Source organism: Ochotona curzoniae, unplaced genomic scaffold, assembly GCF_017591425.1.
Source record: "Ochotona curzoniae isolate NIBS_2020 unplaced genomic scaffold, NIBS_Ocur_1.0 contig_3622, whole genome shotgun sequence".
NCBI lineage: Eukaryota > Metazoa > Chordata > Mammalia > Lagomorpha > Ochotonidae > Ochotona > Ochotona curzoniae.
In genome coordinates this window covers 13,394,305-13,421,307 of record NW_024465926.1, presented here as the reverse complement: position 1 = coordinate 13,421,307, position 27,003 = coordinate 13,394,305, and the positions used below count along the sequence as shown (strand labels likewise).

At 45.7% G+C, this 27,003-nt stretch overlaps 1 protein-coding gene across 3 annotated transcripts in view; it reads left to right on the top strand.

The window, feature by feature from the left end:
- SLC7A6 (solute carrier family 7 member 6) overlaps window positions 1-27,003 on the top strand; it is a 36,506-nt gene that overhangs the window by 4,235 nt on the left and 5,268 nt on the right. For 2 of the 3 annotated variants that reach the window (XM_040982487.1, XM_040982486.1), the window contains 6 exons: window positions 6,701-7,259; window positions 21,430-21,555; window positions 23,222-23,366; window positions 24,008-24,131; window positions 24,324-24,427; window positions 26,746-26,842. In XM_040982487.1, coding sequence (XP_040838421.1) covers window positions 6,737-7,259; window positions 21,430-21,555; window positions 23,222-23,366; window positions 24,008-24,131; window positions 24,324-24,427; window positions 26,746-26,842 — 1,119 coding nt within the window. In that variant the 5' untranslated portion in view covers window positions 6,701-6,736. Of the gene's footprint in view, window positions 1-5,994; window positions 6,464-6,700; window positions 7,260-21,429; window positions 21,556-23,221; window positions 23,367-24,007; window positions 24,132-24,323; window positions 24,428-26,745; window positions 26,843-27,003 lie in introns of those variants that run through there. The other variant, XM_040982488.1, reaches the window with a different exon arrangement.

The following is a 27,003-nucleotide window of genomic DNA, read 5'->3' as shown; positions in this document are numbered from 1 at the left end:
CTGGTAAATTCTTTTATTGTCTGCTTCAGGACAATGGGATAATAGGGTGAAATCCTGTTATGAAATTATGTGTGTCCTTACAAATACTGATTTTCCAAGACAGATATATGGACTTATGTAATGAAAATTGTTTCCAGTGGTGATTTTTAGGAATGTCAGTGTGATATGGAAAAAGAAACTGTGAGATTGATACTGTATGTGAATGAGCCTCACATACCTGTTTCTTTTGTTAATCGGAAAAAGAAATTGAAGACAGAAAGACATCCCAACAAGGATGTCTTTGGTAGAATACTGATGATGCCTCGCAATGCCAACTTCCCTAGCTAGAAGTCTAGGCTTGTTAGGGGCTCTTGCCTAGGTGGTTTTCATCGTGTTGCTGCAGAGCTCTGCGGATCTGCTCTGCTAGGGGCGTGCCTCACACAGGTGTGAGGTACCGTGGTGACTGACTAAATACAGTGAGTTCAGAATTACTGCAATAGTACTAGTAGCGCTTTTGTCATTTTTTTTTCTTTATCAGTTGCTACCTAAAGAGCAAGTGCTGTGACAGATTACTGACTACATGCTTGTTTCCATCCTTTTGTCCGTCACTTCTGTCTGTCTTCATGTTTAAAGTGGGTGTATATTCGATTTTACTTTTTTCTTTAATCTGACAATGTCTGTCTTTTGATCGTGTGTTTATATTTAATGTGTTTACCAACGTAATTGCATTAAAATCTCCCAGTCTTGTTAGTTTTTTTTTCTGTTTGTTCCATGGTCTGTATATATTTTTTGCTATTTTCTTCTTTTCCAGCCATCTTTTTTATTCTTTTTTTTTAATGGTCTCCTAATCTTTTATCTGTTTGATTCACTTGAAAAGCCAAACTGTCAACAGAGAAATCTCCCCTTTGTTGGTTCATTCACCAAATAACTGCCACAGCCAGGCCTGGTCCAAGGCAAAGCCAGAGCCCCAGAACTCCATCTGTCTTCTACAGGGTGGCAGGGACTGACCTACCTGCTTGGGGACATTTTGAACCGCCTTCCCAGACACATTAGCATTTAGCTGGATTAGAATTAGAACAGCCAATATTTGAGCCAATACCCATATTTGGATTGCCAGCATCAAAGCAAGAGTTTAAGCCGCTGTGCCACTACGCCAGCTTTTTTTTTTTTAAGTTTGTTTTACTTGAAAGCAGAGTAACCTAGAGGTTGGGGAGGGGACAAAGCCAGCGAGAGCTCCCATCTGATCGTTTACTCCCCACACGCCTTCAAGAACTAGGGATAGCAATGGTTTGAAGGCAGAAGTCAGGAACCCAAGTATTTAGGTCCTCTTTAATTAATGAGCTGTAAGTAATAACAGCCTAGCTTTATTTTTAAAATATTTATTTATTTAAAAGAGCATGACCCCAAAGGCTCTTTAGACGGTCTGTGGTTTTTTTCCCCCTCTCTTTCCTCATTTTGTTTCTTTTGATATTCCATCTGCTGGTTCACTCCCCAGATGGCAACAGCAACTGGAGTTGAACCAATGCGAAGCCAAAAGCCAGGAGCTCTTCTAGGTCTCCCATCTGGGTCCAGGGTCCCAGGGTCTTGGGTTATGCTTTCCCACATCATAAGCAGGGAGCTGGATGGAAGGTGGAGCATTCGGGACATTAACTGGCTCCTATATGGGATGCTGCACTTGAAGGTGGAGATGTAGCCACTTGAACCATTGTGCCAGCCCCCTCATTTTGATTCTTAATGCTTTTCATCTTTCTGTTGAAATTCTGCATTTGTTCCTGCTATGTACTCTTGCAAATCTGTCCAGCTTTTTCATTAGTTGCTGTAGTGTATTAAATTTAATTATTCCCTATTTGATGTTTCCAGTATCTGAGTCATGCTACATCTGGCCCTGGTTTATCATTTTCTTTGCCTCTTTATAGAGTATTGATTTTCTTGCCTTTTATTTTTTTGGCGTAGCTTGTAATTTGTTAATAATTACCACATGCAGTGTGTGGAACACTAGGAATGAGGTACAATAGAGTGTGCTTTTTCTTTCGCTAGGCTGTTAGTGTGGGATTCTGAGTCAGTTAAGTGGTGAGTTGTATTTTGGGTTTGTTGCTGTGGTTACCTAGGGGCATCAATGGCTTTGAATTCCTTGGATGTTTCCTAGTGTTCTCATTAGAACTGGTTTGCTGGAGGAAGGCTTTTCCTCACTGTTTTTGCTCCACCCTGGCTGTAGATCTCCACACACAGTCTCCCACCCTTGTTTATTCCCAGGTGCTTGCTAAACTGGTGGTAGAGAGCATATTTTCCTGGGTCGGCCCTGTTAGAGGCCCTGTTTTCTTAGGTTTTGGGGCTGGCTCTGAGTGATTTTCTCTTTGTCCTTTAGGTAGGATTAATGGCCAGAGCAGAATTACTTGTGCCTTCCACCCCTCAGGCATTGGCACTGGAGTGTTTTTGTCCCCATGTTTGTTTTCTCTGAGCATTCCAGTCTGGAGAAAAGCTGTGAGTGTGGCTTTTGCTAACTTACACTTGACCTTTAGAATTTCCTTTGGAAGGTGTGCTTATGTGGTGGTTGCCTCTTTTCCCTCTGCCGGAGATGAACTGTGGCTTTTCTTTCTCTCTGCCTCCCCCCTTTGTTTTTTAGATATATTTCTTTTTCTTTTCTTTTTTTTTTTTTTTTTAGATTTATTTATTTGTATTGGAAAGTCAGATATACAGAAAAGCGGAGAGACAGAGAGGAAGATCTTCTGTCTGTTGATTCACTCCCCAAGTGACTGCAACGGCCAGTGCTGCACAGATCTGAAGCCAGGAACCAGGAACCTCCTCCAGGTCTCCCACACATGTGCAGGGTCCCAATGCTTTGGCCTATCCTTGACTGCTTTCCCAGGCCACAAGCAGGGAGCTGGATGGGAAGTGGAGCTGCTGGGATTAGAACTGGTACCCATATGGGATCCCAAGGTGCATTCAGGACAAGGACTTTATATATTTCTATTTATTGGAAAGACAGAGTTGCAGAGAGCAGAGATAGAAAGGGAAAGATTGTCCATCTGCTGATTTACTCCCTAAATGGCTGCAATGGCCAGAGGTGAGCTGATCTTAAGACAGGAACTTCTTCAAGCTTTCACATGTATGAAGGGTCTCTAGGACTTTGGTCATGTTTCACTGCATTCCCAGGTGCATTAGGAGCGAGCTGGATGGGAAGTGAAACAGCCAGGACATGAGCCGTATGGGATGCCAGCACTGAAGGTGGAGGATTAGCCCGTTGAGCCGCAGCGCTGGCTCCTCTCTCCGTATTCAGTTTTAGTCTAATTGGTTGCCCTGTAAACCCAGCTTTCTGATGGCTTCAGGAAAAATTGTGTGTGTGTGTGTTTAACATAACCTGAATTTTCTTTTTGTTTTTAGAGTGGAAGTGATACTTTTTCTAGCTTTCAACATCCTAATTGGAAGTTGAAAGTCTAGAACTTTCTGCTTTATCTTGAATTTATTTTATTTTCTAGTGAATTGAGCTTGCAATCTTCTTCCCATCCATTTTTCAATTTGCATTGTTGACCGAATGTTTTTTCTTAAAGATTTATTTATTTTTATTGGATAGTCAGATATACAGAGAGGAGGAGAGACAGAGAGAGAAAGATCTTTCATCCGATGATTCACTCCCCAAGAGGTCGCAACGGCTGGAGCTGAGCCAATCCAAAGCCAGGAGCCAGGAGCTCTTCTGGGTCTCCCATGCAAGTGCAGGGTCCCAAGGCTTTGGGCCATTCTCTTTCCCCGGCCACAAGCAGGGAGCTGGATGGGAAGCAGGGATTAGAACTGCTGGGATTAGAACTGGTGCCCATATGGGATCGGCGTGTTCAAGGCAAAGACGTTAACCGCTAGGCCATAGGGAGCTGGATGGGAAGCAGGGATTAGAACTGCTGGGATTAGAACTGGTGCCCATATGGGATCGGCGTGTTCAAGGCAAAGACGTTAACCGCTAGGCCACCGTACCAGGCCTGTTGACTGTATGTTTTACAGGAGTTTCTTATTGTGAGTTTGGTGCTGACAGATGATCAGTGTGACTGTTTGGGAAGGTACCTGTCAGAGAGGGTAAGGTACAGGTGCTTGAGGAGCTCTGGTCTCTGACCCAGGCAGTGTTTACCTTAGGTCCATCTCATTTCCGTGCTGCCATACTGGCTGGAAGGGCACAGCCCAAGGCAACTGTGTTCACTTCTGTGTCCCAGCACAGAGTGGGCATGATATGGGTCCCGCAGATGCTGGAGAAGTGCACGAGGTAGGTGTAGAGAGTAGGTGAAGGGTGACCTCAGTTATAGTGTAGCCAGCTGCCCTTGGAGAGCTGCTGAGGAGCCATTACAGCTATATGATGATCTGCAAAGAGGTAGGGGTTTTGGCTAGGAACAGGCTCCTGATGACTTTTTTTAACTGAAGGAAGAGAAATAAGACTTATCCACCTTCGGTTGTGTGACTCTTCCTCTTCCTTTGGCTAGAAGATGCCTTCCTCAGAACCTTCCAACAAGAACCCTGTCCTTGTTCAGGTGCTGGGACTACGATCTAGAGCAGAGATCTTAAGGGCTGCGATAGTACCTCACCCCTCTTAAAAATGCATCTGAATAGTTTCACCAGGGTATCAGACACCTTTTATAAGCCACTTACAAATTGTACAGATACAAAATTTTTTTTAATTTTGTTTCATGACACAGTTTGGTAGGCTCTGGGATTCCCCCAACCCCTCCCCAGATCCTCCCTACAAATACAAAATTAACTCATGGTAGCCCAGTGAGGACTCAATGGAATCAGGCAAGCTGGAGTGGTCCCTGGGGTTGGCTTCTGTGCTGTCTCTGTTGGTGAAATCGAGAGAGCAATCCAGATCCCTGTGCCTGAGTCTTTTGTGAGACAATGAGCTTTTCAGGTGTTTACTGCTTTTGTTCCCAAGCCAGTGCTCACCTGACAGACACGTGAAAACAAGTATGTTCCCACAGGCCCAGGTAGAAAAACCTCCATGGCTTGGTGCCAGAAGTGAAGCGAGAAGTGGTGCTGCCTAGTAAAGCCAGGGCTCGGCTAAGCAGAGGTAGACTGGCTCAGTTCTTCTGGAACTGGGAAAAGATGACTAGTGCCCCAGAGAAGCTTTCTCATTTGGGCTCAAGATCAGCCTGGAAGGGTATTATGACAGGTAGGGCCAAGTTTTCATGGGTTTATGTGGAGATTAAAAATTTCCCTAAGAACTGATCACTCTGGAATAATTGCTTACTTTGCTCTGAATTCCATGAGACCCCCAGATTCTGGCATATGATTTTTTTTAAAAAATGATTTATTTAGTTTCATTGGAAAAGTAGATTTACAGAAAGATCTTCCACCCACTGATTCTTCCAGAGCTCCCATGCAGATGCAGGGTCCAAAGGCCACAATCAAGGTGCTGGATGGGAAATGGAGCAGCTGGTACAGGAACCATGAGCTGGTGCCCATAAGGGATACCTGTCCTTGGAGGTAGAGGATTAGCCAGTTGAGCCAGTGTGCCAGCCGTATGAATTTTTTTTACAGATTTATTTTTACTTGAAAGAGTTATAGAGAGAAGGAGTGGGAGAGAGAGAGGGAGCGCGAGAGAGAGCGCAAGAGTGATCTTCTATCTACTCATTCACTCTGCACATGGCCGCAGCAGCCAGAGCTGGGCTCATCTGAAGCCGGGTGCTAGAAGAGTTTTCTGGATCTTTCATGTAGATTCATAACTTGAGCCATCCTTCACTGCTTTCCCAAGTGCGTTAGCAGATTCACAGGGAGCTAGACGGAAAGTGGCTGGGCGCTTCTTCCAGATCTCCCATTCTGGTGCAGGGTCCCAAGGCTTTAGGCCATCCTCGACTGCTTTCCTAGGCCACAAGCGGGGAGCTGGAAGGGAAGTGGAGTAGCTGGGTCAAAAAACCAGCACCCATACAGGGTCCCAGCATGTGCAAAGCAAGGATTTAGCCACTGAGCCACATCGCACTGGGCCCTATCCCTATGATCTTATAGGAATGGTAACTGAGGGGAAATCAAATGCTTACCATTCCTTTCTCAAAGATGAGGTGGGACTCAGAATTGAAATGTGACTGGTACAGAAACTTAGGGAATGGAAAAGCAATGTTAGGTGTGGAATCAGGGAAGTAAGGTGGGTGCTGTGGACTCAGCAACTCATGGATGTTCGAGTCTTATCCTAGATGCAGTCTCTGTACTAGTGATATACTGTGGTGTTGGCTCCTTAGCCCCTCCCAGAGGTCTCTGCTGGTCTCAGTGTAACCACAGACTTCCCCACATGTTGCTGGACAGTGCAGAAGGCCCTCATTAGGTTTGGGCGGGATTGCCAGGGTGTGGACAATGAGAGGCGTATAGGCCGTTAAAGTAGTGTACCAGGTGCAAGGACTGGTCTGTTCTATAGGAGCAGGTTTGTGGATTTTGAGCTGATGAGAACAGATCAAAACAAGACCTCCAGGAGAGTTGATGCTCTGAATAAACCTAATGCCAGCCTACCCTGGAAGGTAAGGTAAGTATTGTTTGTCCTAAGTCATTATAGAGTTGTCGCAGGTTCTTTCTCAGGAGCAGTGAAGGGCTGCCTCCAATTCGTTGTGTTCTATCTAGTAACTGAGGCAGACTTACTGTATGTAGGACTGTGTGTGACCCTGAGGAGGAGATAGGCAGAGAATCCTGCCTGTCTTGAGGGTCTTAAACCAGAACTTCACTGATTCCTACCCTCGACGGACATACTTGTATTCTTTTCCAGGCTACAGTGAACACAGGTGTGCAAGAACCATTTACCATGGAAACCAGGGAGCTTGGGAGCCCCACCCCCACCTACCATCTCCTTCCAGAAGCCAGCCAGCCCACGGTGGAAGAAGATGCCAGCCCGTCACCTAAAGAGCCCCTGGAGACCATGCAGCTGAAGAAAGAGATCTCCCTGCTGAATGGGATCAGCTTGGTAGTGGGCAACATGATTGGCTCAGGGATTTTTGTCTCACCTAAGGGTGTGCTGAAATATACTGCCTCCTATGGGTTGTCACTGACTGTGTGGGCAATTGGTGGGCTCTTCTCTGTTGTGGGTGCCCTTTGCTATGCAGAGCTGGGGACCACCATTACCAAGTCAGGGGCCAGCTATGCATATATTCTAGAGGCCTTTGGGGGCTTCATTGCCTTCATCCGCCTGTGGGCCTCACTGCTGATTGTTGAGCCTACCGGTCAGGCCATCATTGCCATCACCTTTGCCAACTACATCATCCAGCCCTCTTTCCCCTCCTGCGATCCTCCGTACCTGGCCTGCCGTCTCCTCGCTGCTGCTTGCATATGTAAGTCTGGGCTGAATAATGTGACATGGGTGTGCAGTGGGCTGTTGTAATGGCGGTATTGGTACCATATTTGAAGGCTTTTTTTTTTTTTTTTTTTTTTTTTTGCTCTTTTTTGGGGAGGGAGGAAGAAGAAGAAGTAATTTCACCAAAGTCCCATTTGATCTTTAGACAATAGTAAGCATAAGGGCTAGACAAAGGAGAAACATGAATTTGTTTCTGGTTTTTGGTGCCTCTCATTTCTTCTGTTCTTGGCTGCTCCTGGGTTTTGTTCCCTAGTCTAGCTGACAGGTTGGTGCACGTCTTATATTTGTCATGTCAGGTATTTTGATTGGCATACACTTTAGTAGTTGTAACTTAACTTGCAAAATTCCCTGAACATTGAGTTTTTTATTTTGCTTTCCAAAGAAAAATGTTCTTTAACTTCCCAGTTTCTCACCATAAGCCCGTTAAAAGGCTTCATTGAGGAAATCGGGTTCTTCCAACTGTGGGGGTCCCCAAGATCCACAGCACTGGCCTCTTTCCTGTCCGTTGCAAGCAGAAGGCACCACGTTGGAATGGCTTGTTCCTATTACTGCTTTGGATTTCCTCACACTGGTTTTGTAAACAAGCTCCTCCTGTGGCCAGTGGAGAAAGGTGGCTCCTTCCCTACATTTCGGTCTCTGAGGACAGAGCCTGAGATATCCCAGTAGATTTCTGTTTTTTCTCTGAGGGGGTAAAAAGGAGGCATTCACAGCAGAGATGATGACTGGGAATTTACCTGGCTTTGCACAGCTGCTGTCTTAGCTGAGAAGTGGCCTGGAGTTACCTGTGCTCCTTAGCCCTGTGCTGCCCAAGTCACTTAATTCTATGCTGTTCTTTCCATATTTGCTTGTGAAAGCTTTGGCAGTATATATTGTTTATCCACTATGTTAAAAATAGACCGAGGGTGCCTTGGAGTTAGCCATAAATGATTGTGCAGTACACCATGTCTTCTGACGTTTGTTGAAAATAAATACTAAAGGAAACCCCTTCACATCCTTTGGCACATTGAAAGGATGTGGGGGAAAGGTGGGTGCCTGCCATCTGTCTGATGGGCACTGTTCAGGAGGACACTCCCCTCACAGAGCTCTCTAAAGACTCACTGTTTTTCTGCTTATAATTCATTCTCCTTAAAGGGAAAATGATTATCCTCAAATCACCCATCATTTACCATCAAAAGATGAGTACTTTCTGTAGAGAGTTGTTTGTTTATTTATTTTTAAATATTTTATTTTTATTGGAAAATCAGACAGAGAAGAGGATAGACAGAGAGGAAGGTGTTATGTCTGTTGATTCACTCTCAAGTGACTGCAACAGCTGGAGCTGCACCAGTCCGAAGTCAGGAGCCTGAAATGTCTTCTGGGTCTCCCATGCAGGTACAGGGTCCCAAGACTTTGGGCAGTCCTCGGGCCACAAACAGGGAGCTGGATGGGAAGCAGGGCTGCTGGGATTAGAACTGGCGCCCATACTGGATACTGGTCCGTGCAAAGCGAGGACTTTATTTGTTTTATCTATTTATTTTTTAAAGATTTATTTTATTTTTTTATTGGAAAGGTGGATATACAGAGAGGAGAGACAGAGAGAAAGATCTTCCGTCCGATGATTCACTCCCCAAGTGAGCGCAACGGCCGATGCTATGCCGATCCGAAGCCAGGAGCCTCTTCTGGGTCTCCCACACGGGTGCAGGGTCCCAAAGCCTTGGGGCCGTCCTCGACTGCTTTCCCGAGTCACAGGCAGGGAGCTGGATGGGAAGTGGAGCTGCTAGGATTAGAACCGGTGCCCATATGGGATCCCGGGCGTGCATGGCGAGGACCTTAACCACTTGTGCCATTGCGCCGGGCCCAAGGCAAGGACTTTAGATGCTAGGCTACCAAGCCAGGCCCTAGATTTAAAATTTTTTTTTTAATTGAAAAGTCATATCTACAGAGAGGGGGAGAAGCAGAGAGAAAGATCTGTGCACTGATCACTCCCCAAGCAGCGGCAATGGCCAGAGCTGAGCTTATTCAAAGGCAGGAGCCAGGAGCCTCTTCCGGGTCTGCTGTGTAGGGGCAGGGTCCTAATGCTTTGGGCTGTGCTTAATGCTTTTCCAGGCCACAGATAAGGAGCTGGATGGGAAGTGTGTCCACCAGGATACAAACTGGCACCCATATGGAATCCTGGTGTGTGCAAATCAAGGGCTTTAGCAGCTAAGCTATTGCTCCGGGCCCCAAAGATGAGCACGTTAATTATAGCTTCAGGCCCAGTGCAGAGGCCTAGCGGCCAAATCCCTCACCTTGAATATGCAGCTCCACTTCCCTTCCAGTTCCTTGCTTATGGCTTGGAATAGCAGTAGAGGACGGCCCAAAGCCTTGAGACCCCACACCCATGCGGAAGACCTGGAAGAAGCTGCTGGCTCTTAGCTTTGATTCAGTTCAGCTCCAGCCATCACAGGCCGTTGGGGGATGAACTAGTGGATTAAAGATCGTTATATCTATTTTTATCTCTGTAAATCTGATCTGCCTTTCTAATAATAATAGTAATAGTAATAATAATATTAAATACATAAAAAATAAAAATGTTCTGGGCCCAGCACTTTGGCTCAGTTGGCTAATCTTCCACCTCCTAAGCACAACATTCCACGTTGGTACTGGTTTGAGTCCCAGTGGCTCAACTTCCAATACAGCTGTTTGCTGTGGTCTGAGAAAGCAGTGGAAGATGGCCTAAAGCCTTGGGACCCTGTCTGCATAAGGGAGACTCAGAAGAAGCTCCTTGTTCCTTGTCTATGTACGGCTCAGCACCAGCCATTGCAGCTATTTGGAGAGTGAACCAGCGAATGGAAGATCTTTCTCTCTGTGTCTCCTTTCTGTAAATCTGCCTTTTCAATATACATTCATAAAATTAAAAAAAAAATCCACGTGTTTTTGTGTGTTGGAAGCCCATATCCTTGCCAAGAACTGAGCCTTCTTTTTTTCTTTTGAAAAACAGAGAAACAGAAAAGACAAATTTTCCATCTGCTGTTTTACTCCCCAGAAGGCCACAATGTCTATAGCTGGGCTGGTTTGAAGCTAGGAGCTTTTTCTGGGTCTCTCACATGAGTGCAGGAGCTCAAGGTCTTGAGCTATCCTCTGCTGCCTTTCCAGGCACATTTTCAGGGAGTTGGATTGGAAGTAAAGCAGCCTGGACATGAATCGACACCCATATGCAATGCTGGCACTGCAGACAGAATCTTAGCATACTGTGTCATGACACTACCCCAAGCACTGAGCTTTTGATGGCAAGAGAAGCCTCTTAGAAAGTCACAGTGTCTTATGGCCTTATTCATTTCAGCATGCATTTTTACATATTACTTATGGTTCGAATTCCTGCAAACTGTTCCAGAAACCCAGACTTTGCCAGTTTATACCAAGAGTAAAAACTTGTCAGAGGTAGGGCAAAGTCATGAAACCCTTTCTGCTCTAGCCAACCGGGCTTTAGGGCTTGGCTTACTTCTCTTCTTTGGACTTAAGGGCATAGAATCAGGCTTTACACACAATTGGGACATGTGGGGAAGAAGTCTTTGTATGGGAGTGGCAATGGGAGCAGCCCAATTAGGTTGTAATTGGAGGAAATATAAGGTCTGCCCTGAATCTGGAGTGTATTCTGTTTGTTCTATGATCTTGGAATCTTCCCTCCTGGACAGGACAGGAGAATTCAGAAGTCTCAAAATTAAGACATGAATATGGTCCTGCTTGTTTGGAAAACTGCATGAAGAAGTTGTAGCCATGTCAGGCTAAACAGTTAAAGCTTTCATTCTAAAAGAGAGGCTCTAGGAAGTCTCCACATAACCATGGAGAGCCTAGTCTGCCCAGCTGGTGGCTGGCCCACTAGTAGATTTATTTGGTCTGCATTGTGGTCTAAACATTTTTGTCTTCTTTTGAAATAAGGTTTACTTATTTTGTTTGAAAGGCAAAGTAACAGAAAGAGAGAGAGCTTCATCTACTGGTTCATTGTCCAAATAAATGTCTGCAACAACTATGTCAGGGTCGGGCCAAAGGCAGGAATCAGGAACTCCATTCAGGTCTCCTGTCGGTGGTAGGAACCCCAGTACTTGGGTACTCATCTACTGCTTCCTAGGTGAATTCATGGGAGTCTGGATGGGAAGTAGAATGGCTGAGACTAGAACTAGGACTCCAGTATGGGATGTGGGCATCCTAAGCAGTGGCCTAGTCCACTGTGCCATGGTGCCCACCTCTATTTCTAAATAGTTGCCATCATTGAATATTGTAATCCGGTCTATTTTCTGATCAATCCAAAGTTGTGGTGATCTTGTACCTGACTTCCTGCTTGGTATGATCAGTTCGATTTGAGAAGTGCTGCTTCCTTTGAGTCTGTGCTCCTCGGGTCACTGTATCCTCTACTTCCTCTTCTAATTCCAGACCCTCTGACTAGTGTTCAGTTTCTTGGTGCCTGAGGGCATCACTTTTTCAGATTCTGGTTTTCTGCTGGTTCACTCTTCAGGTGGTTGTGATGGTTGGAGCTGAGCCAATCCAAAGCTGGGACCCAGGAGTTTGTTCAGGTATCCCATGTGGGTGTGCGAGTCCAAGGCTTTTTTTTGGACCATCCTCGAATGCTTTCCCAGGACACAAACATGGAGCAGGATGGGAAGTGGAGTTCCAGGACACAAACTGGCACTCATATGGTATCCTGGCAAGTGCAAGGTGAGGATTTAGCCACTGATCCATCACATCAGACCCCAGGCAATGTATTTTTAAAAATTGGAATATATATATATTTTTTATCAGAAAGGCAGAGTCACAGAGAAGGAGAAAAATACAGAGATATTCCTTCTGCTGGTTCTCTCCCCACATCAAAAGCCTGCCATGCAGGTGCAGGGACTGAAGCACTTGGGTTATCTTCTGCTGCTTTCCCAGCCACATTGTTAGGAAGCTGGATTGAAAGTGAAGCAGCCAGGATTCAAACCAGTGTCCATGTGAGATGCTGGTGCTGCAGGCGGAAACTTAACTTGCTGTGGCATGGCACTGTCCCTTTGAGATTTCAGACTATCTTAACTATTGATTGTCCTAGAGCAATGGTTTCCGTTCGAGATGACTTTGTCCCCCAGGAGACCATTTCCAATATGGAGACATTTTTGGTTGCCACCACTATTGGGAGGGGACGCTGCTGACTCCGGCAGGTATAGGCTAGTGGTGTTGTGGAATGCCCTATCATGCCCAGGAAAGCCAGCATAGTAAAGACCTTTCTGGCCACAATGTCAATTATGCTGAGATTTAAGGAACTCTCCTAAAGGTATTCTCTGTTCTAATATATTGGAATCTTCAGTGCTAAGGTGGGATCTCAAGCTGCTAGCTAAACTTTGGTAAATTTAGGAACTCTTATTTCACTTAGGGGATTATAGGGAGAAAAGGCTGCTTCCTAGGTTTCCTGGGGATCCCTGTTTGGCAAGGTGATCTGCAGGATTCTTGACATGCCATAAAAGGAGTTGTTTGGACCACAGAACTGTGATGTTTGTTTTACAGTGTAATCAGTCCATTGACCTGTGTGGGCTCTGACTCAGGGAAACTGCCTGTTGTGTAGACTCACTTACGTCATTGGAAAGAATTTGCCTTGAAGATTTTAACATGGAAGTCGGTTCATGGCTAGCATGGTGAGATCAAAGCCCAGGCCCTGCTCATATGCGAGACTCCATTCATCTGGAGACTTTTTGCTGAGGGGGTGAAAGTGGAAGCAGGGAAAGATACTGGAAGTGAAGAAACCCGCCTCCCTGACTCTGGTACCAAGCAGAGACATGCAAGAGACAAACATAACTTAACAATTTACTTTTGAAGATGGTTACTTACCAGTTACACAGAGTGGGCTGTCTGATCTTTTGTTTCTCATGTGATCTGGAGGGGCACAAGGCTGCTAACCTTTTGTCTCAATGGTGAAACTTGGGCTCACAATCTGGTTTGCAATTGTCTTTACTGGCAAGAATGAGGAAGTGGCAGGTCAAGTCACTCCATGTCCCATTTTAACACAAAAACCATTTTTTTTTCCTCTCTATTTTGACATCCTGTGTGATGTATGATTGTTTCTTGTGGTTGAAACTGCATCTGCCAGCTGTAGAAATTTTTCCACCCTTCACTAGGTGTTTTATTCGTTGTTTTCAAGAGAGAATACAAAGGTTAAAACAATATTAAAACTTACTTGCTTTTAAACTTTTTTTCTCTGGAACCGGTAGTGAGTAAAACTGCTGTCTGCAGCACTGGTTTGAGTACTAGAAGATGGCCCAGGTGCTTGGTGTCCTACCCCAAGGTGGAGAACTGGGAGGAAGCTCCTGGCTCATGATTTTGGGCTAGCACAACATTCACTGATACAGCTATTTGAGGTGAACCAGTGAATGAAAGATTATCTCTATATAAAGTCCACTTTCTTTTAAAAAAATTATTAGTATAATTTAATGATACAGTTCCATAGGCCCTGGGATTTCCCTTTCCCCCTCCCCAAGACTCCTTGCCCCCCAGAGTTTCGCTGTATTATTACCGTAGTATAGTTTTTCATAGACATTCGTATGTCCATTATTGCGGGCATGGACAATGGCAGAGAGTCCAGCATCCTATTGTCAAGATATAGTTAACAGTTTCATTGGGAGTTCATCTTTGATGTGCAAGGAGAGGTGCATACTGCATTGTATCCTCATACCTGGATATGATGTTCCTATTGCACAGTTACGTTATACATTACTTTCCCTTAAATGAAAAGCCACAATACAAAATCGACAACAAGAAAAATAGAAATTTACAATGCCATGAAGTTAAATAACATGTTACTGGATATGATAGTCTAGATTACACAGTTACTGTACATCCCCTTAAATGAAAAACCATAAAACAAAATCAACAACAGGAAAAAAAAGAAATTAACAACACCATGAAATTAAATAATAACATGCTACTGAGTGACTAATGTATCACTAAAGAAATGAAAATCAGGAATCTTCTTGAAGAAAATGATTAGCTGTATAATCTATGAGTCAGTGAAGAATTTAATGAGAAAGTGTTCTGAAGATATGAAATTTAAAAAAAATCAAAATCTATAAGATACAGTTTCTGCTGATCATTGTTGATGAGACATGTCTCCTGTAGGCAACAAATAGATTTTTTAAAAGGATTCATTTATGTTGATTGGAAATTCTTATATTCAGAGAGGAGGAGAGACAGAGAGAAAAATCTTCCATCTATCTATTGATTCATTCCCAAAGTGACTTGCAATGACCAGAGCTGAGCCAATCTGAAGCTTCTTCCGGGTTTCCTACGTGGGTGTAGGGTCCCAAGGCTTTGGGTCAGCCTTGACTGCTTTCACAGGTCACAAGCAGGGACTGGATGGGAAGCGGGGCCACTGGGATTACAACTAGTGCTTATATGGGATCCCAGCACATGCAAGGCGAGGACTTTAGATACTAGGACTTTAGGCTGTTGCAATGCCCAGGTTTTGTTTTTTTAATCCAGTCTACCTATCTATAGCATTTGATTGATGAGTTTAATCAGTTTACATTCAGGGTAAATATGAATGGGTGGTAATTTAGTCCTGTCATTTTAGTAATGGGTTGTTTTTTTTCTTTATTTTTTTTAAAGATTTATTTTTATTTTTTTTATTGGAAAGGCAGATATACAGAGAGGCGAGACAGAGAAGAAGATCTTCTGTCCCATGATTCACTCCCCAAGTGAGTGCAACAGCCTATGCTATGCCTATCTGAAGCCAGGAGACTCCTCCCGGTCTCCCACGCGGGTGCAGGGTCCCAAAGCCTTGGGGCCGTGCTCGACTGCTTTCCTGGGCCACAGGCAGGGAGCTGGAAGGGAAGCGGGGCTGCTGGGATAGAACCGGCGCCCATATGGGTTCCCGGGCATGCAAGGCGAGGACCTTAACCACTTGTGCCACCGCGCTGGGCCCATAAATAATTTTTTTAAGGCTGATTAGTTTTGTTGTAACCAGGATTGTGGAAGTAGCACTTGTGGTTAGGGTGTAGGCCTGCGTGTAGTATCCTGTGTGAATACTGCTAGCTGACTTTGGTTTGGGACACTGTATGATACCTTTTTTTAAGATTTATTTACTTTCATTGGGAAGGCAGATTTACAGAGAGAGGGAGAGACAGAAAGATCTTCCCTCCACTTGTTCACTCCTCAAATGGCTTGCAATGGCCAGAGCTGAGCCATACTTAGGCCAGGAGCCAGGAACTTCTTCTGGTCTCACATGTGGGTACAGAGTCTAAAGGGTTTGGGCCATTCTCCGCTTCTTTCTCAGGCTACCAGCTGGGAGCTGGATGGGAATTAGAGCAACCAGGGCACGAACCAGCTTTCATACTGGATCTCAGGGCTTGCAACAGGAGGATTGGCCAATTGAGCCATCACGCCAGGCACAACAAAGATGCATTTGAAAAGGCATGTACATTACACATTCATAGCTCTTCTAGGAGGTAGCTACTGACTGTGTGTCTGCCTTTGGAAGGGTTCATCTGCCTGTATTGTTGTTAAGTATTTCACTTTAACAGACTGGTAGTTGTCCTTCTGCCTTTTGGTAGTGTTTAGGATTTCACTCCTCTGTCCTTGAGTGCCCTTTAGTAACACCCAGCCTATTTGTGGGCGGAATTGGAAGGTTTCCCTTCGTTCCGTGTTGCCTGGGGATGAAGGGAGCTCTCAGTACAGCTGAGAGGATAACTTGCGGTTACTCAGCAGAAAGGGTAGACAGTGTCTTCAGAGAGTGTCTGAGTTATTTTGGATTTCAGAAAACAGAAAACCCAGATCCAATTGGTTCCAACATGCTGAAGCTCATTTCCCTCACGTTAAAAGGAGCCAAGTGTGGATGGATGTTTGCAAAGATACTATTCCATTTTCTTTTCTTTTCTTCTTTTTTTAAGATTTATTTTTTTATTTGAAATTCAGATATACAGAGAGGAGGAGATGTACAGAGAGGAAGATCTTCCGTCCAATGATTCACTCCCCAAGGGGCCACAATGGCTGGAGCTATGCCAATCCAAAGCCAGGAGCCAGGATCCTCTTCAGATCTCCCACGTGGGTATAGGATGCCAAGGCTTTGGGCCGTCCGTGACTGCTTTCCCAGGTCACTTGGAAGGAGTTGGATGGGAAGCAGGGCTACCGGGATTAGAACCAGTTCCCATATGGGATCCTGATACATGCAAGGAGAGGATTTTAGCTTCTGCACCGGGCCCTATTCCATTTTCAGTATGGCAGTTCTAGATCGTTGTGCAGCTCCTCATGCTCCAGCTGTCGTGTCTGCATTTGGGTGACAGGAAAAACCAAAGAAGGCACATCTTTTCTCCAGTGATACTGCCTGGTGTCCTCTTTGGTGTATCTGCTTACTTCCCTGGAGAAAACCTAGCTTCATGGCTGTACTGGCAGGAGAAACTGGGAAATGTCAACTTTATTTTGGGCAAAGTTGGTAGAGAGAGAGTTTGGGTATTGGTTTCTGCTTTATGATGGGGTCAAGACCTGCTTTGAGCACTCCTTTCTCAGCAACAAGCTCCTAGACCGCCTTAAGATCCTGATAAGGATCCCATGCAGAGGGTTGTGCAGGGCGCTTGGATGTGTTGTTTGCAGTAGTGGAGTCTGAGCATCTAGCCTCCAGGCCCAGCCCTCTCACCTTCATTTGAGGTTTGAGAGAGTCTGAGGTTTGCTAAGTAGGACTAGAAGTTCCAGAGAGGTAGAAAGTAGATGGTGGAATTTGATTGTGTTTTGTTTTATTTTTAAGATTTATTTTTATGAGAAAGTTAGATTTACAGAGAGAAACATCTTTTATCTGTTGCTTTACTCCCCAAGTGGCCACAACAGCCAGAGCTGAGCTGATCCAAAGCAAGAGCTAGGAACTTCTTCCAGGTCTCCCACTTGAGTGCATTCCCAAGGCTTTGGGCTGTCCTTTATGCTTTCCCATGTCATAAACAGGGAGCTGGATGGGAATTGGAGCAGACAGTATACATACTGGAGCCCATATGGGATCCTGGTGCATGAAAGGTAAGAACTTTAGCTGCTAGGCTACTGCGTCAGGCTGAGGAATTTGATTTCTTTTTTTTTTTTTTTTTAAGATTTATTTTTATTGGAAAGGCGGATATACAGAGAGGAGAGACAGAGAGGAAGATCTTCCGTCCAATGATTCACTCCCCAAGTGCGCGCAACGGCCGATGCTATGCCAATCTGAAGCCAGGAGCCTCTTCTGGGTCTCCCATGTGGGTGCAGGGTCCCAAAGCTTTGGGCTGTCCTCGACTGCTTTCCCGGGCCACAAGCGGGGAGCTGGATGGAAAGAGGGGCCGCCGGGATTAGAACCGGCGCCCATATGGGATCCCAGGTGTGCAAGGCGAGGACCTTAACCACTTGCGCCACCACGCCGGGCCCAGGAATTTGATTTCTTAAGAAGAATCAGGGAAATAGTCAAGGAATTTAGCTTCTGCTTGATGGGGTATTTTTGGAGCTCTCTGACGGAACTGAGATTAGGATGAAGCAAGAGAGGCACTTGGAACCAGCATTTCAAGATGTACTTACTCTGAAATTCCATGTGTGTCCCAGGGAGTGTAACCTTAACATTTGTTGCCCCAGGCACTTGACTGGTTTCGCCCTACCCTCGGCTATACATTATTGCTAATGAAATATTTTTCTTTGTACTGTGAAAAAAGAACTTATGCATAGCAAAGTAGTCACCAGATTATTGTTATTATTACTTTTCAAGATTTATTATTTTATTTAAAAGACAAAGGCAGGACTGTGCCAAGCCAAAGCCAGGAGCCAGGAGTTATGTCCAGGTGTCCCTTATGTGTGAAAGGCACCCAAGCACTTGGACCACCTTCCTCTGCCTTCCAAGGAACATTAATGGGCAGCTGGAACTTGAGCTGTCATTCATGTGGGATGCCAGCATCACAAATGACAGCTTAACTTGCTGTATCGCTTAAAAGGTATACACTAGAAAAATATTTTGACTTCACATCTTCATTTTCTTCCCAGAGGCAGCTCCTCCACTGGGTGTTTCTGTACCTTGTGGCTGAGTTTTTTTTTTTTTTTTAATAAAATTTCATCATTTTTCTTGGAAAGATAGATATACAGAGAGAAGGAAAGACAGGGAGGAAGATCTTCCATCTACTGATTCACTCCCCAAGTGGTTACCTTGGCTGGAGCTGAGCTGATCTGAAGCCAGGAGCCTGGGGCCTCTCCCAGGTGTCCCATGCGTCCCACGCCTGTGCAGGATCTTAAGGCTTTGGGCTGTCCTCTATTGCTTTCCCAGGCCACAAGCAGGGAGCTGGGTGGGAAGCGGGACAGCCAGGAATAGAATCAGCACCCATATGGGATCCCAGCACGTTCAAGGCGAGGACTTTAGCTGCTAGGCCACCGCACTGGGCCTCCTTCCTTCTTTTTAAGAGGTTTTTGTAACCCTGTTACTGAGGACTGACTTGCTGAGGTCCCCATGCTTCTCTTTGCCTGACACTGTTAGATTCAGCCTCCTGGTATTCCAACTCCACGTTTCTGAGGAAGATAATTTAATAGGGCACAGCTTGGTTCTGTTGTTTGGCTAGGGAAAGGTAAGGAATTTGGAGAAGAGGCTGAACTGTACCTAAAAATAGGCTTACTGTATTGCACAGGGATTTGTGGATTTCTGGGGGCTGTTAACTAGTTAATCCTTGTTAGCTGATGATCTAAGCTTAGCCACACACGGAAAGCTTTGATCCAGAAAGCAGGTCCTAGGAAGACCAATAGCATAAATTCCTTGTGGCTTCTTCCTTCCCCCTTCCTTACTGTCCTCTTCCCCACTCACCACCCAGTTCTCGTGACTAGCTAGTACTTGCCTGTGTTACTTTCCAGCTTATGGAGTAAAAGCTCTTTTTTTTTTTTTTTAAAGATTTATTTTTATTACAAAGTCAGATACACACAGAGGAGGAGAGACAGAGAGGAAGATCTTCCGTTCGATGGTTCACTCCCTAAGTGACTGCAACGGCCAGTGCTCCGCCGATCCAAGGCCAGGAGCCAGGAACCTCCTCCAGGTCTCCTACACAGGTGCAGAGTCCCAAGGCTTTGGGCCATCCTTGACTGCTTTCCCAGAGAGCAAGCAGTGAGCTGGATTGGAAGTGGGGCTGCCAGGGTTAGAACTGGTGCCCATATGGGATCCTGTCGTGTATAAGGCGAGGACTTTATCCACTACACTATCGTGCCAGGCCCAAGTAAAAACTCTTAAAGAGCCCTCAAGGCTGTTTAGCCACCTTTCCTTATTTTTATAGTTAATCCTAGGAGTTCCTCTTCTTGTGAGTGAACGTTCTGACCATGTCTGACAATGGTCTTGCGCAGAGAATTGGCTGTTCGTGAAAGTCATCACCACCTTGATTTATATCAGAATTCATCAGTTCCCTTCTTTGCTTGGTGATAGGTTTAAGAAAATATGCAATATGCTTTGGTTTCCCTCTGGAAATTTGTCATCTTCTCAGGGTGGCAAGACCCAAACACCTGAGGGAGAGATCCCCTTGAGACAGATGTGCACCTGACCACGGCGTTAGGCACTGAGTTGTGAAGAGAGGGCGGCATAGGGCTCAGGAGAGTGAGCTCAGGGGGAGGCTGAGGCTGGCGGGTATATTTAGGAAGTGGAGGCTGACAGTGTGAGTTGCGTTTGGTTGTAGTTAGAAGAAGAGGTCACGGCATATCTTTTATGTGTGGATCTGTTATTAGAAATGAAGAGTGAGTCTGAAACAGCATGCAAGATAGTAGTAGCAAGCAAAAGTGGCTTAGAAAAAAGGCTAAAATCCTTTAAACACACATGGAAATTCTCTCTTTAGGTATCAGGGACAGTGTTTAGAGATGTTTCTGTGATGCTTCTTACTGTTAAACTACTTAGACATTGATTTCATTTTATTCCTGCGGAGCAGCGCAGTTCTGTTTGGAAGGAGTAAAGGGCTGGGACCTCACCTCAGGACCAGATGTCACCAAATTGCATGAGCAGCTGGAGCATAAAGCCAGCAGGTACCAAGCAGTTAGAGTTTCAAGCCAGCAGTGTTGACCTAAGCCCAAGGAACACACACATGCTCCCTTTCCCATGGACCTCATGGATGATTGGGAAGTTTGGATACAAATGGGGGTGGGGTGATTGACTGGCCTGGGAATGTGAACTTGGCAGTAGCCTCTCTCAGCCTCAGTTTCTTTATATGAGAAGTGAAAACCCTCCCCACCCTAATCAGAGGCCCAAGTGGGCATGTATTCCTCTTGGCTATGTAAGCACTATCAAAATAAAATTAAAAGAAAGACATTAGGCCTGGCGAGATAGCCTAGTGTCTAAAAGTCCTCGGCTTGCATGCACCAGGATCCCATACGGGCACTGGTTCTAATCCTGGCAGCCCCATTTCCCATCCAGCTCACTGCTTGCTTCCTGGGAAAGCAGCCGAGGATGGCCCAAAGTCTTGGGTTCCTGCACCTGCATGGGAGACCCAGATGAAGCTCCTGGCTCCTGACTTTGGATTGGCGTAGCTCTAGCTGATGTGGTCACTTGGGGAGTGAATCATTGGATGGAAGATCTTCCTGTCTGTCTCTCTTCCTGTCTTTATATCTGCCTTTCCAATAAAAATAAATAAATCTTAAGAAAAAAAAAAGACATAAGGATAGGAATATTGCGTGAGTATTTTTTATCAGAAAAGCTTCAGAGCAAAGTGTTTCAGATGCAGGGTTTTGTTTGATTTTGGGATATTTGCATAGACTATTAGTGGGCATTTCCTTAGCAAATGCTCTAAGCTCCAAGACTTGCTGGGCATTGGTACCACCAGTTCAAGAAGCTTTGAATTTTGTTTTTTGAATTTTGTTTTTTAATGTAACTATTGTGAAATAAAAAGGTAACCAAAAATAGACAAAATAATTGGTGAAGTCAACCATTCTTGGGCCTGAGATAGGTTACCAAAAATGTTTCTGACTTAGGAGTGTGTGGATATATGCTCACGCGTTTCTGTGTGTATTTGAGTGTCCATAAGTATGAAACATTCCCATTGCCATTGGCTAGGGTAGGCACAGGATCCCCCAATTTGCCTCATTTTGGGGGGTGGGGCAGGCAGTCCTTTGGCGTCTTTGCCTTAGGCAGGAATGGCAAAAGTGATGCCCATTGTAAAGGGAAGTTGGTCTCCTAGGCCCTCAACTCAAGCTTGCCAATGACACTGTGGTTTTCCTTCTAGGTCTGCTGACATTTGTGAACTGTGCCTATGTCAAGTGGGGCACACTTGTGCAGGACATCTTCACTTACGCCAAGGTCCTAGCGCTCATTTCCATCATTATCATGGGCCTTGTTAAGCTGTGCCAGGGTAAGAGCGGGAACAAATGTGGGAAGGAGGGTGGATGCTTCAGGAGTTCCCAGTTCCTTGAGGACATGGGGATTCTGTTGGCTTTACTTCTTGGCTCTTCTGTGTACATACCAGGGTGTGTCAGAGAGTAAGATATGGGAGTAAATTATTTCCTGGCCTTCTTGTAGCAGACTGGCTTGGCCAGCTAGACATGCCTGTCCCGTCAAGGATGCCTTGCCAGGAGCCTTGCTGGAAGCCAGTGAGGGCCTAGGAGCTGTGGAAGCTTGGGTCCTAAAAGTCATGCTGGGGAAAGATAGAGTGGCTCCTGTTTTTCAGTCTGTAACTGGTAGGCAGTGAGTAGGAGGACTTGACCCTCCTTGAAAGGGGAGTGGATATGTGTAGGAGTTGGGTTTTGCAAAGGGTGATGATTTTTCAGCTTTTCCTTTGCACTTGAATTTGTATTTAGCCTTCTCACTCAGAGTCAGCTCTCAGCAAAAATGTTAAAATATTATGAAATTTTCTGCAAGTTGGCTTTAGAAAACTTGTCAGTGCTGGAGCTGAGGAGACTGGCTGTGACAGTAACAAACCTCCAGAGCCTTTAAGACATCCTGAGGGATTCTTAGCCAAGCCAGGTTTGGTCATTTCCCATCCAAGTTCTGCAGGTCAGTCCCTCAAGCTTGACCATGTTTGCCATCACCTGGGAAGAAGAGAGTGTGTTCTCAGACCTATTAGGTTGTTTTGGAGGCTAACAGCTGTACCCCAAGTCTTAGGCTGTGTCTCAGCACCTTTCTGAACTTTGCCAACTTCAGTACAACTGAGTCTCTGGATGTCCTTGGCATCTCAGGAGCGTCTCGTGGTCAAGTTGGGTTGATGGGAATCCTCCTGCATAATCTGCGTCCCAGAGGACTTTTGGTATTTTTCATGACTAATGCCCCTATGGGAATGGGCTCTCTATACTTTGTTTTCTTGTTGCACACTCAGCCCTTTTTTCACATTGAGATCTGGGTGTATTCTGCAGGGGGTGACAATGGGTCCCTTAAAAAATTGGAGCCTAATTAAAAACTCCCTGTGTGTTCTAGAAGGTTCCTGTCGGGGGTGAGGTAATCCCGGCCCAGTGAAGCAGGAAGGTCTCAGTTCCTCTGTAGCCTGTGATTACCTGCTGTTGCCACTGCAAGTAGGGTTGCACAATCCTCTCCATGAGGCTGGTGAACCTGCTTGGCCAAATTGTGCAGTAGTCTGAATCGAGAGAGGGAGTTGTAGTGGAAGGCTTAATCATTAAAGAAAATTAGTCCTTTATGTGAAATGAGTTATTACTATTATTTAATATTATTAGACGAAGTTTGGTCTGCCATCAGCTCACTTACAGGAAATAGAAATTCCTTAGGGTTTTAGAAAAAGCATTGTCACATCAGAGAGCAGCCACAATGATTTTGTTTTTCCATTATTACATAGTTTTGCTAAAAAAATATGAGTTTTCCTGCGGGAATGGATGGGCGGTGAAGTACAGGGAGCTGGTGGTAGTTCTTTTGATGTTAATTTTTTTTTCTCTTCCTTTCCCCAACCTCCTTGTTTTCCTTTCTTTGCTTGTCCCATCTTGTCTTCTTTCCCATTCCTTCCCATCTTTCCACTCTTCCTTATACCCTCCATCTCTCTGTCTCCCTTCTCCCTCCCCCTGAAATCTCCACAGGACACTCTGAGCACTTTCAGGACGCCTTTGAGAATTCCTCCTGGGATATGGGAGCCCTCTCTCTTGCTCTCTACTCTGCCCTCTTCTCTTATTCAGGTTGGGACACCCTTAATTTTGTGACAGAAGAAATCAAAAACCCAGAAAGGTAAAGGCGGTGTTACACTCTTACTCCCAAGCTTGGCTGGAACTCCTGCTGATAGTGCCAGGCTTGCCCTCTTCTTTCTCATCCCCTCATCCCCCTGCTCCATGTTCTCCAGCTAGGAGGTGTCAGGGACTAGGATTGGATTGAGTAAAGATGGGAGGCCCTAGCTCCTTTCTCCCTCCCATGTTCACACTGGAGGGTTATGAGGGTCCTTCCCAGAGAATAGGTCTGCAGTGGGTGGCATGGACCCACTTGCATTAAGACCTTACATTCTGGGGCTGGGATGAAGCCTGAGGAGCCAAAGCTGCTTCCGGCCATGACGTCCCCAGCCAGGCCTCTAGTCCCCAGAGCACATTGTTTCTTGCATCTGTACTAAGGCTTACAGGTGCAAGAGGGTTTTTGAAACTTGTTGGCTTTTCTGTGGCAAGAGATCATCTGTTGATCCTGAGCTGTCTGCCCTGACAAAGGACTCCCTCCTTCAGTCTATCTCAATGGAAATAGCCTTTAGGAATGGGTTGCATACCAACTCTAAGCCACAAAAAGATAATGAGCCTGCTAACTGTTAGAGAAATTCCAGTGGAGACTTGATGAGCTTTGATCTTTGAGGGACTGGTTTTAGGTAGTCCACTCTCTTGTTCTGACAGAAATTTGCCCTTGGCCATTGGGATTTCTATGCCGATTGTGACACTCATCTACATCTTGACCAATGTGGCCTATTACACGGTGCTGAGCATTTCGGACATCCTCGGCAGTGATGCTGTGGCTGTGGTGAGTCTCTTGGGACCTGCTGCTTGCTGATCACCTGTAGCCTCCATATGGCCCAATCTTAATGCCACCACTCCAGCTCTGCACGATCAGAGCAAAAGTTTGTGCAGGAGGGCGGGCTGCTTAGTAATGACTGCATTTGTCATGAGATCACAGCTGCAGCAGGGTTATGAAACCTCTGTGCTCTGCCCCCAGACATTTGCTGACCAGACATTTGGCATATTCAGCTGGACCATCCCCATTGCCGTTGCTCTGTCCTGTTTTGGGGGCCTCAACGCCTCTATCTTTGCTTCATCAAGGTACTGTATCTACTTCACTTAACAGGCTCTGCTTTTGGTATTGTGAGTGTGTGTTTGTGAATGGAGTGTATACATGTATGTACATACACACGTGTGTGCCTTTGTGTAAATGTGTGTGCTGGATAACTCATGTGTTTGAGGGGAGGGCAGGTAGTGGATCACAACAATAATCCCATCAGGTACAAACCTTGAGCTCGTTGTGAGTTATGCTGATGTCCAGGATTCGTTCCTTTAATAATTGCTAAGTGGGCACTCGATAGTACTGTGCCTGGGATGACTATACATCTCACTTTGCAGCCCGCAGCGGGCTTCCACTGTCTCTGTGCAGAACCTTAGCTCTGAAAATGTCTGACTCTCTGTTGTTGCCAACAACGAAGATCTGCCGTTGCAGGTGGCCTCTGCCTCGTGGGCTCAGGAGCCCAGCACCGATCTTGCCTTACCAGTTGGCCTTTCTTTTAGGTGAATGATCACTTATCACCAGCTCTCCATGAACTTCTCTTGTGTCGGCCTTTCCCAGCTCCTTCTTTCCCTTTTCTGGACATACTTCGTAAGAGAGTAGTCATTATTTCTTACCTGCTTAGTGCAAGTTACCACCCTCATTTGCCTCTCCAACATCCTGCCCTAGTGGCACTTTTCCGGTTGATGTCTTCAGCTCCCCTGGCTCTACCTGGATGGACAGCAGGGTGCACCCAACCTGTAGTTTGTTTGCAGTTGTGCTGCTGTGATCCATCAGTCTTTCTTCCACAACTAGAGCTTGTTTGGACACTCACTGGAGCACCAAATTTGATTGACCTGTCCTCAGCCAAGGTGCCCACCCTCATTCACACAGCCTGTTTTACAGGACAATTGTGATAGATGACTGAGCCTTCTCCCCTGTGCTGGGGTCTCCCTGTGAGGCCTCTGTGATGCCATCAGGAGTCTCTGCTGTTAAATATTGTCAGAACTTTACTTCAGAGCCCTTGATTGCTCCCAGAGTCTGCTCGTATTCCATAGCACTGCCTTGTGCACAGATTCTGCCCTGCAACCTCTTTCATACACTTTGTCTTGGGGTTATAGGTTCTTCAGCAGCGACCTTAAAAGAGGTCATTCTTTTGTGCCACCAAGCTTCTTTTATATTTGCACATGCTGGTCCCTCACACTCCCACTTTCTTCTGGCAAATTTTCCCTCATTTTCCCAGCCCTGATGGGGTTATCTCACTAAATACTTTTTACTCCCCCAGCTTCTCCTCAAACTTAGTACACTTGTGTTGTGCGCTCCAAGATGATGCTAACCTTGGTGGGAGGGGATTTCTCACCTCTTTGCCGTTCATTTTCACAGTGGGCAGAGCTCTGGGTGCTGAGGGGAAGCCTGGGCTGTGCCTCTGATCCCTAGGCTTATCCGAATTTATCATCTATCAAGAACTCAGGGGAGACCTATGGAAGTACACCCAGTCAGCTGGCTACTTTCCTTTAAATTTTTATCTGTTCCCTTTATTTACTTCAAAGGCAGAAAGAGAAAAAAAAATATTTTTAAGATTTACTTATTTTTATTGGTAAGTTATATTTACAGAGAGAAGGACAGACAGACAGATCCTCCATCCACTGGTTTACTCCCCAAGTGGCTGCAGTGGTCGGAGCTGAGCTGATCCGAAGGCAGTAGGCCAGAGCCTCTTCCGGGTCTCCTGTGTGGGTGCAGGCCCTAAGGCTTTGGGCCGTATTCCATTTCTTTCTTAGGTCACAAGCAGGAAGCTGGAAGGGAAGTGGAGCAGCTGGGATATGAACCAGTGTCCATATGGGATCCTGGGCATGCAAGCTGAAGACTTTAGCCACTAGGCTCTCGTGTCGGGCCCAAAGATTTTTTATCCGCTGGTTTACTCCCCATCTGCTCACAGGATCCATGGTCAGACCAGACCACAGACAGAAGCCTACAATTCAGTCCAAGTCGTCTTTATGTATGGTAGGGAATCAAGTACTTGAGCCATCACTGCCGCCAGGATCCCATATGGGCTTCGGTTCTAATCCCAGGAGTCCTGCTTCCCATCCAGCTCACTGCTTGTGGCCTGGGAAAGCAGTCAAGGATGGCTCAAGGCTTTGGGACCGTATACCCGTGTGGGAGAGCCGAAAGAGCTCCTGGCTTCTGGCTTTGGATTGGCTCAGCTCTGGTTGTTGTGGCCACTTGGGGAGTGAACCATCAAATAAAAGAGCTTCCTCCCTGTCCCTCGCTTCCTCCCTGTCCCTCCTCCTCTCTGTATATCTGCCTTTCCAATAAAAATAAATAAATCTTAAAAAATAAAAAAAAAAAGAAATGAATTGTGTTGACACATTTCTTGTTCTTCCAGGTTGTTCTTCGTGGGCTCCCGTGAGGGCCACCTCCCAGACCTTCTATCCATGATCCATACTGAGCGTTTTACTCCTGTCCCTGCTTTACTGTTCAACGTAAGTTCTGAGGGAGAAGTATGGGACTTGTGTTTGTGCAGGCTTCCTTCTCATTTGCATTTAGCGGTTTAAGACACACACACACACGTGTACTTCAGAAAGATTGCAGAAATTGAGTTAAAAAATAAGTCTGGGGGCAGCAAGCTGTCTTTACCTTGGCA